Source organism: Silurus meridionalis, chromosome 24 (genome assembly GCF_014805685.1).
Source record: "Silurus meridionalis isolate SWU-2019-XX chromosome 24, ASM1480568v1, whole genome shotgun sequence".
In the NCBI taxonomy this organism is placed as follows: Eukaryota; Metazoa; Chordata; class Actinopteri; order Siluriformes; family Siluridae; genus Silurus; species Silurus meridionalis.
In genome coordinates, this window is record NC_060907.1 from 2,636,323 (window position 1) to 2,646,973 (window position 10,651).

At 39.9% G+C, this 10,651-nt stretch overlaps 1 protein-coding gene across 1 annotated transcript; it reads left to right on the plus strand.

Moving 5' to 3' along the window:
• Positions 1-3,959: 3,959 nt before the first annotated feature.
• Positions 3,960-6,643, plus strand: LOC124378427 (claudin-4). Its single transcript, XM_046838133.1, has 2 exons — positions 3,960-4,628; positions 5,330-6,643. The coding sequence occupies exon 2, from the start codon at positions 5,509-5,511 to the stop codon at positions 6,175-6,177; it is 669 nt and encodes a 222-aa protein (XP_046694089.1). The 5' UTR covers positions 3,960-4,628; positions 5,330-5,508; the 3' UTR covers positions 6,178-6,643.
• The last annotated feature ends 4,008 nt before the right edge of the window (positions 6,644-10,651 follow it).

Below are 10,651 nucleotides of genomic sequence, written 5' to 3' on the forward strand. Positions count from 1 at the left end.
AACAAGAAAGTGAAATTTAAAGAGAAAAACAGGTCTTATTATTCTGGTCTGTCCTGCCCTTCAGCTTACGTAATGGAATATTCCATATCTGCTGTCAGAATCAGGTGCAAATATTAATACGTGATAGCTGGCGGAGAGTGTTGTCTCTGAGAAACGTTACCTGAGACACTTGGGACGTAATACAATAATTTAGATATATTTACCTCAGTGATTGATAATTAATTAATTTATTGATATTATATATTTATATGGTCATTAATTTTCAGTGTCAGTGGGCAGGACAGAAGTAAGTTAAAAACCTACACTTGTTTGCTTTTTCTGTATCGTGTTTTAAATGTTGTTTGGACAAAAAGATCTCAAGATGGCCCCGGGGAGGTTGGCTGCTGTCACGGCTGCTCCGGCTACGTTTTCTATTTTTTTTTTTATTTTATACTTTTATTAATTTAGTTACAGTTCAATCTACACAAGATGGACATCATTAGATATAACAGGGACACTCTTATATCTATTGGTGTACAATGCACTCACCTTTCACCTTTTTTAAACTTGGACCCATGCTGGCCGAGCGAGATCCTGAGGGAGAACAAAGGACGCGACCCGTACGAAACAAGCCGGTGTCAGGAACAGGCTGAGGGCACGCGCACACTGCGCTCCCTTACCTAGTATCCTGTTAGCCAATGTCCAGTCACTAGAAAACAAGCTCGACGATCTCAGGGCAAGGGTCAAGTTCCAAAGAGACATTCGGGACTGCAACCTTCTCTGCTTCACTGAGACATGGCTGAACCCAGCGGTACCGGACCAGGCAATCCAAACGGGCCAGTTTTTCTCGGTTTACCGCATGGACAGAACACTGGAGTCGGGGAAGTCAAGAGAAGGGGGAGTGTGTCTGATAGTGAACAACCACTGGTGCGACAGTGCGAGCATCGTTCCTCTTTCACGCTCCTGCACACCAAATCTGGAACTACTGACCATCAAATGACCACCTTTCTATCTACCTCGAATTCAGATCGGTCATAGTCAGTGCCGTTTATATTTCACCTCAAGCGGACATAGACACTGCAGTATGAGATTTGCAAGAGACAATAACACTTCACCAAACACAGCATCGGGACGCTGCACTCATTGTGGTAGGAGATTTTAACAGTGACAACCTCAAGCGCGCACTACCGAACTTTCATCAGCACATCATCTGCCCCACCAGGGGAGAAAGGACACTGGACCACTGTTACACGCCATTCAAGAACAGCTACGAGGCACAATCATGTCCACCGTTTGGGAAATCGGACCATGCCGCCATCTTCCTCATGCCTGTTTACAAAAAAAGGCTGAAACAGGAAGCTCCGGTTCAGAGGAGCTCACGCGCTGGACTGACCAATCGGTGGTCGCTCTGCAGGACGCTTTGGATGACACAGACTTGGACATGTTCAGGTGCAGCCCTGATGAAGTCAACATGTTTAAGGAAGCGGTTGTGGGATTCATCGGGGAAACTAGCAGATGATACGGTGCAAAAAAACAGAATCAGAAAGTTTCACAACCAGAAACCATGGGTGGATAAAACCATCCGCGACGCTCTGAGATCCCCCTCCACTGCCTTCAACACGGGGCTCGCCACCGGGGACATGGACGAGTACAAGGTTGCATCTTACAGTGTTCGCAGAGCGGTGAAGGATGCAAAGCGGAGGAAACTAGAGTCACAGTTCCAACATGGTGGCTCTAGGAGCCTGTTGCAGGGACTAAGAACAATCACCGACTATAGAACACCATCTTCTAGAATGGTGAATGTGGACGCTTCTCTAGCAGACGAGCTAAACACCTTTTATGCTCATTTCGAGGCTGCAGCTAACCACGCTAGCGGCGCTAGCGGCACAAACAGCATGCACGCCGAGAGAGCCGGAGAGGTAAACACATTCAAAAACTCGGAGCATGACGCGAGGAGGGCATTCAAGCCGTTCTACTGAGGATGCCATTGCTCATCTCCTCCACACTACGATGAGCCATCTGGACCAAAGAAATGGGAATTATACAAAGATGCTGTTTGTGGACTACAGTTCAGCATTTAACACCGTCATTCCCTCCACATTCACTTCTAAGTTGGAGGTCCTGGGACTCAGCCTGCCGCTGTGCCAATGGATCTCTAACTTCCTGACAGACAGACCACAAGCTGTACGGGTGGGCAAACACACCTCATCCATCCTCACCCTCAGCACTGGAGCTCCCCAGGGTTGTGTTTTGAGCCCCCTGCTGTACTCACTGTACACATATGACTGTGTGGCCACTTCCAACTCCACAACCATCATCAAGTTTGCTGACAACACTGTTGTGGTAAGCCTGATCTTCAACAACGACGAGACGGCCTACCTACAGGAGGTTAAAAACCTGGAGAGATGGTGCCAGGAGAACAACCTGTATGAGAACAGTGTGACAGCAGTGAATTGTGCAGTAGGAACGACAGACTGGTTCAAGGTGGAGGTTGGACTGCATCAAAGATCGTCTCTGAGCCCTTTCCTGTTTGCAGTGGTGATGGACAGGTTGACAGACGAGGTCAGACAGGAGTCTCCATGGACTATGATGTTTGCAGATGATATTGTGATTTGTGGTGAGAGTAGGGAGCAGGTGGAGAAGAGCCTGGAGAGGTGGAGGTACATGCTGGAGAGAAGGGGAATGAAAGTCAGTAGGAGTAAGACAGAGTACATGTGTGTGAATGAGAGGGAGGGCAGTGGAGGGGTGCAGTTGCAGGGAGAAGAGATGGAGAAGGTGGAGGAGTTCAGGTGCCTGGGGTCAACAGTGTAGAGTAATGGAGAGTGTGTTAGAGAAGTGAAGAAAAGTGTGCAGGAAAGGTGGAGTGGGTGGAGAAGAGTGATAGCAGGAGTGATTTGTGATAGAAGAGTATCTGTGAGAGTGAAAGGGAAGGTTTATAGGACTGTGGTGAGACCTGGGATGTTGTATGGCTTAGTGATTTTAGAGAGGTTTTCATTGGGAGTGACGACGATGGACAGGATTAAAAAAAAGTTTATTAGAGGCACAGCACATGTAGACATTTTGGAGACAAGGTGCGGGAGGTGAGATTGAGATGTTTGGACATGTGCAGAGGAGGGACATGGGGTATATCAGTAGAAGAATGCTGAGGATGGAGCCACCAGAAATGAGGAAAAGGTGAAGGCCAAGGAGGAGGTTTATGGATGTGGTGAGGGAAGACATGCAGGTAGTTGGTTTGAAAGAAGCAGATGTAGAGGACAGGGGCTCTGGAGACGGATGATCTGCTGTGGCGACCCCTAATGGTAGAAGCCGAAAGAAGAAGTCTACTGTGGATCACAAACCAACAGTCAAGCAGGATTTGTTGAATATTTCGAATTTACAAAAACAATAAAATAAAAAATCATATTGGAAAAAATTATTCATCTAAAAAAAAAAACATAATTAATTTAAGTGACCTTTAGCAATCATTTAACAACCAACGACTAAAGAATAATTAAATGAACAAATTAAGTTTTTGATAATACCATAAGTGCAGATATTTCAAGATTTGTGGAAGATCACATATGTTTTATTTCATACTGCACGATTTAAACCACACACTCCAATATCAGTAGATAACGAGTTTGCCTCAGCAATGCAAATTTCTCCTTTTATGAACACAATAGACAACAAGAAGCCATTTCTATCCACGCTGCCACTCTTGTGCTTGTCCTTTCCTTTGTCATATTGAGATCGGACTTTCTGCTGCGTACTCTCTGGATCATGAAAACTAATCCAGAATGCAGGTTTTATCTTCTCAGGTTTCCCTGCTCTATCCCACTGCTGCATGTTCTCCACTGGGTTCTAGATGATTTAAAATACTAACTATTGCTTGCAAAAAGAAACTAAAAAAGGGCCAGTGCTCATACAGTACATTGTAGCAAGTTCTTTTTATCCTGCTTCCACAGTCATTAATCATCATCTGACCATTCAGTACTGATTACAGTCTCAAACAGGAACCCATCCTCATCTGGGTGGCACCAAATGTCCATCATTACTGAGTTGTTCTGTGAAGTGATGGACGCTTAAATACAAAACTGTTGATTGAAACTGTAGTCCAAACCCATTGTCAAAGTTCTGGAGTTGACCAATAACCTCACGGCTCTTTAGGCTGTTCACGTGGAACCATCCTCAGCTGCACAGAGTGTCTCTGTATGGTAAATGCACAAGTTGTGTTTTTGCTGCAATCCATAATCATGAAGCTAATCTCAATAAACGAGCCATCTTTATTTCAGTGTCTGTTGCGTCATAAATGATGTGGACTGCAATCACACAAAGCTCTGTGTGTCTCTCTGTGGGCCTTTGTCCAGTTTTGAAGAGCTTTTGTTGTTCTTCTTATTTGATTGAGATAACTAGTGCATTACAGCCACATGTGGGTTGCTGGTCTGCCTTCGAAACTCTGAATATGTGTGTACATGCTTACATACATGTGTGTGAGATGGCATCATTCAGTCAAGAGCTTTTCTCCTCCTACGTCTTATGAACAAAGAGGCTGTTTTTGGGGTGGTAAAGCAAATGAAACACACACACACACAAACTTCAGAGCCTCAGAGACGCATCTTCACCCTGCCGTCACTCAGTAACAACACGGATGGTTTTCACACACTGGTTTGGTAAGTGTTACTGTAAATGATCTTTCCTACAAAACATGACTGATTCTGTTCAATCCAGACGGTTAAAATCTATCATATCGTGTGTTGTTTAGTATTTGGATCTGTATTTTACAATAATATAAGTTCTAATGATCTGCATCAACTTGATGAATATATTTTGTTCAATATTACAAATATATCTACACTATATTGAAAAAAAAAAAGTTTATGGACATCTGACCATAAGATTGGTAAGATTGGTACATCCCATTCCACATTTAGTCTCCAGTTGCTCTAATTACAACATGGGCTTTTCTGGAAAGATGTTCCACTAGATTTTGTGGAGATTCATTCAGCCACAAGCGTGTAACTAGAAGTCAGGTGAGAAGGAAAAGAGTCCTGGGGTGCAGTCAGCATTCACATTCATCCTAAAGGTGCTCCATAGCAAGAGATTTTCTATTCAAACCCATATACAGCATCTTCATGGAGCTGGATTTGTGCACAGGGGTATCGTCATGCTGAAACAGATTTTGGTCTCCTTGTTCAAGTGAAGGGAAAAATCTCAGGCTTCTGCATCCAAAGACATCATTTACAACTGTATGCCTCCAACTTTGTGGGAACAGTTTGGGGAAGAACCTATGTTGCAGCCATGAAATGTGAAGGTGTGTTTGTGTGTAAGACAAACTGTTGAAGATTAATACTGTGCTTTTTCTCCTCCACAGTTGTGTTAGTGCAATTTCCTTCCTCTTCGTTTGTCCATTTTCTTTCGGTTGTTGCGGCGAAAATGGACTTCCAGACAATCTGAACTGAACACGGAAGAAAATTTTAGCAGTTAATATCAAGTTTATTGAACATCCTCGATCATCATCACCATCTCAGCGTGTTACTGTTCCCCTGGACGATGCCGACGACAGGTGTGCAGGTCATTGGCTTTTTGGTTTCGATTACAGGATGGGTGGGCGGGGTTTTGGTTTGCGCCGCCCCATATTGGCGCGTTTCAGCCTTCGTAGGAGACGAGCTGGTGGTATCAGAGGTGGTGTGGGAGGGTCTGTGGATGACCTGCCTGTCCCAGTTGGGAAGGATCCAATGTAAAGTCTATGACTCAGCCCTCGCTCTGTCAGGCTCCACCCAGTTTTGCCGTGTAATGGTTATTTTGTCTCTCCTGTTCGGATTATTTGCCATGCCCCTAGGGGTGATTGGGATGAAGTGCACACACTGCCTCGAGGGAGTGCGTGATGCTAAGGCTCGCCTGGTGCGTATGGCCGGTGGAGTCTTCATGGTGGCAGGCGTGGCTTTCTTTTTGCCGGTTTTCTGGACCACCTTCGCCGTAATTCGGGATTTTTACGACACCAACGTGCCACCACCGCGCAAGCGTGAACTTGGCCCCGCCTTGTACCTGGGAGGAGGTGTGGCCTGTATGATGCTGGCTGGAGGAGTTCTGCTATACCAAGGAGGCTCCGCCCCTAGTGGGGCTCCATCCAAGCCTTTTTTTGGTAAAGGGGCGGGGCCAGCCAAGGACAATCACCCCACAGCTGTGGCAGAAGGAAAACAGGACAGAGCTTATGTGTGAGCCAAGAATCAGGATCGACGATTCACCAGGAATTAAAGAATGAAGAATTAAAATGAAAGTTAAAACAAACAGGACAGAAAAAATCAATCAGCAACAAAAAAATGTTTAAAGGCTAAAATTCATTCATTCAATAAATAAATACTTAAATAAATAAAACTGTTGATCTGATTTCCTGTAGCTCAGAACTGCTACTCTTCTTCATGTTGATATATTTATATTGTTTATAATTTAATTATAATTATCTAATAAAACATATTAACTGGTATTAATTGGAACAATTAATTCAAAGGGTTTTTTTTTAGTACATTTATTCATTTTCCACCTGAATGAATAAATAAATAATAAACAATTTGAAGTATTGTTCATAAAAAATAAACAGAAAGATATAAACTTAATATACATTGGATTTTTAATTAATTATTTATTAACCTCATTGTGATAATCACCGCTCTGTTTAATTTTTTTTTTGGTATTATTATTGTTTATGATTCTTTCTGTGTAAAATAAATAAGAAAATAAATAAACTCTTTCCCTGATGAACACGGAGCATTTAATTAAATTAGTTTGCTGCCAAGATATAAAGTTTGTAGTAAACCATTCGTGGGCTGCTTGTGCACGCAATGGCATGTGTGTGTGTGTGTGTGTGTGTGTGTGTGTGTGTGTGTGTGTGTGTGTGTGTTGTACGACAATGGCCATCTGTGTGTGCAGTGATGTCATAATTATGTTGAAAATGTAAATGATGGGGTCTGAATTCCAGCATTTCATAATCATCACAAAGAGCTCTGTCACACGGAGCGAAAGAGTCCAACACAATACACAGATTTCATCACCTCAAAATAATCATTTAAAAAAAAGAATTATTTTTTTTCTTTTTTTTTTTTTTTTAATTAGCTTTTATCTTCACAAAAATAACATTTTCAGGTTAGTTGAATTTGTTTTATATATATATATATATATGTGTGTGTGTGTGTGTGTGTGTGTGTGTGTGTGTGTGTGTGTGTATTTAATGTCCTGTTGCATTATACTTATTACATTATTATTATTACTATTATTATTAATAATAATAATAGTAATACTAATAGAAATAATAATAAGAAGAAGAAGAAGAAGAAGAGAAGAAGAAGAGAAGGAAGAAGAATATACTATTATTTTTGTACTATTTTATAATTAGTATTTTAAATCCATATTTAAAATATTCCAATACTCTGTGTGTCCACACGGTGTCAGCATTATTCTGCAGCATTATTCTGCAGGAAAACAGACATTGCAGAATAGTTGCACTGGGTTTGTTTAGCAAGAGGGAAAAAACAAACATATCGAGTATTTCACTAATATCAAAACAAGCTGCTCACATTTCCATTTCAGGCTGACAGGCTTTATTAAACATGATGTCATTTCCTGTAAAGGAACATGAGTGAGCATCGATATTCTCTGGGTTTTGCGGTGCATTGTGGGATTATTTATGGTTCGAAAGTGCAATAAAAGGATTTTTTTTTTTTCAATAATTAAGATGGTTTGGTAAAAATGACTCCCTGATCAGCACCCTGACACTGCATTGTGATGATAGATAGATAGATAGATAGATAGATAGATAGATAGATAGATAGATAGATAGATAGATAGATAGATAGATAGATAGATAGATGATAGATAGAATTCTTTTTTATTATTAAATAAATATAACGAAAAAATGTCCTACAGAATTCGACTGCATTCAAATCAGCTTCCTGACACCGTGTGGACACACAGGGTATTGCAATATTAGGAAAATGTATTAAAAGAAAAGAAAAGAAAAGAAAAGAAAAGAAAAGAAAAGAAAAGAAAAGAAAAGAAAAGAAAAGAAAAAAGAAAAAAAAAAGTATGGACATTTATTTTATATATAAAAAAAAAAAATATGTCATAGGATTTGACTGCATTAAAATAGACTCCTTGATCACTACACTGACACCGTGTGGACACACAGAGTATTACAATATTAGGTATAGTAATTACAATAAATACAATTTAATTAAATACAAAAAATAAAATTAAAAATTAAAATTAAAATTAAATAAATTAGTTTAATAAATAAATAAATAAATAAATATAATGCACAAAAAATGCTGGTGCTTGACGCTTACTGACTCAGATCTTTGGATCTCACTTAGCAAAATAAACAAATCTTGATTTAAATCATTCACTCACTTGAGCAGAATAAAATGTAAATATAAAATTTTTGTCAGTTGAATTCCCGATGAGGTGGAAACAATAACAACACAACCTGAGGACAAATGATGAGAAACAAAACCGGCTTATTCACCACTCAGTTGTGTCATTTGTTTATTTTATGTTGTGCAACATCTTTTACTGATGATGTGAAATTCAGGCTCGTTGCAGGAACCAGAAACGATTAGTTAGATGACGTGAGAGTGATATGAAGAAATGTAATGAAATTGAACATGGATGTGTCATCAAACGTGATATCACGTGAACATGAACACGTACGAAAAATATCTAAATATTCAAATAAAATCATGTGTCTTGAATGTCATTTTCTAAATTGACAATTTTTGCATTCGGTGAAATTCGACACATCAGAATTTTTAGCCATTTATAGCTACATTTAATGTTGCAGAACAAACGTTTCTTATACATTTACAGTGAAACCTCAAAACATGGAGTCCTCTGTCCTGAAAACGTTACTGCTTTTCCTCAGACTGTTACAAAGTACTGACACTGGAGACTCGTTCTTCTGAAAGCTCACGTGATGTGATGGGACATGAATCGTCTCCTTCTGCCCAACTGGATTTCGTATAACAGTGCTGTGTGACTGAGTGATATAGAACCTGAACATTTTTAGCTTTAGAATGTGTGTGTGTGTGTGTGTGTGTGTGTGTGTGTGTGTTCTCCTTGGCAAAGCTCACCACATTCCATGTCGGTCAATCCCTTTAAATTAACTTCACATGTTCTTGCGTGAGGGACAAAACACTAATAATAAACACACAGGACTGACAATTATGCGTGTACATACATGTCACAATGAGGACACACACACACACACACACACACACACACACACACACACACAGACATGGTCACGTGTCTATCTTGTGTTTTATGTTTAAAGTTAGGAATGCAGCAAAACATGGATAGATGTTCTTCTCATTTTCTCTTAAAGCAGCAACCTTCTGTCCTGGATGTTCACTCAGTTCCTTTTTTTAGAAACACTTTATTAAATACTAAAGAAGCATCTGTTTGATCTCCAGACATGGGTTCAACAAGATGTCAGAAATGTTCCTTTGATGTTCGGCTCCATGTTGAGATCTCCCACAAATCCTACCAACATTCCAAAAGTGATCCGGTGACTGGAACGTTCCCTGAAGATAACTGGTTCCACCTTCACTAACCAGGACTATACCATCAGTGTCCTTCAGAGATTTATCAGACCAGGCTAAAATCTTTCAGGCTTCATCTGTTTAGCTTTTCCACCACTACAGTCTCAGCTTTGTGTTCTTGGTTGACAACAGAGGAACCCGACGTGTTCTTCTGCTACTGTAGATCAGCCACCTCAAGGTTTAACTTGTTGTGCAGTCCAAAATGTTTTTTTTTTTAGCTCAGCACAATTGTACAGAGTGGTTAAATGATTTCTCAGCATTAACCAGTCTGACCATCCTCTCCCTCAACGGCAAGGTGTTTCCTTCTGCAGAACCGATACTCACCAGATTTATTACATTATTCACAGTAAAGACTGTAGTTTCTAAAAATCCTGTAAGATCAGATTTATAGAAATACCCCAACTAACTGATTTCTTACCTGAAGCTACTAACCTGAACCTGCAGGTTGCACTGCCACCGCATGGTCGGAGGAGATAACTGCATGAATGTGTAGAAGTACAGGTGTTTCTAATAAAGTGCTTAGTGCGTGGACAGCATTTGACCACTAGGGGGAGGTATCTTCAAAAGCTGCTTGGAACCAGTATATTCAATTCATAGATAGATAGATAGATAGATAGATAGATAGATAGATAGATAGATAGATAGATAGATAGATAGATAGATAGATAGATAGATAGATAGATAGATAGATTTAAGAGCAATTGGGTATTAGATATTAGATAATAGACAGGCTTTAGACACAATATATTAGAGATCAGACACAATATATTATACATCAGACATACTATATTAGACATCAGACACAATATATTAGAGATCAGACACAATATATTAGACATCAGACATACTATATTAGACATCAGACACAATATATTAGACATCAGACATAATATATTAGACATAAGACATACTATATTAGACATCAGACACAATATATTAGACATCAGACATACTATATTAGCCATTAGACATAATATATTAGACATCAGATACAATATATTAGACATCAGACATACTATATTAGCCATTAGACATAATATATTAGACATCAGACACAATATATTAGACATCAGACATAATTTATTAGAGATCAGACACAA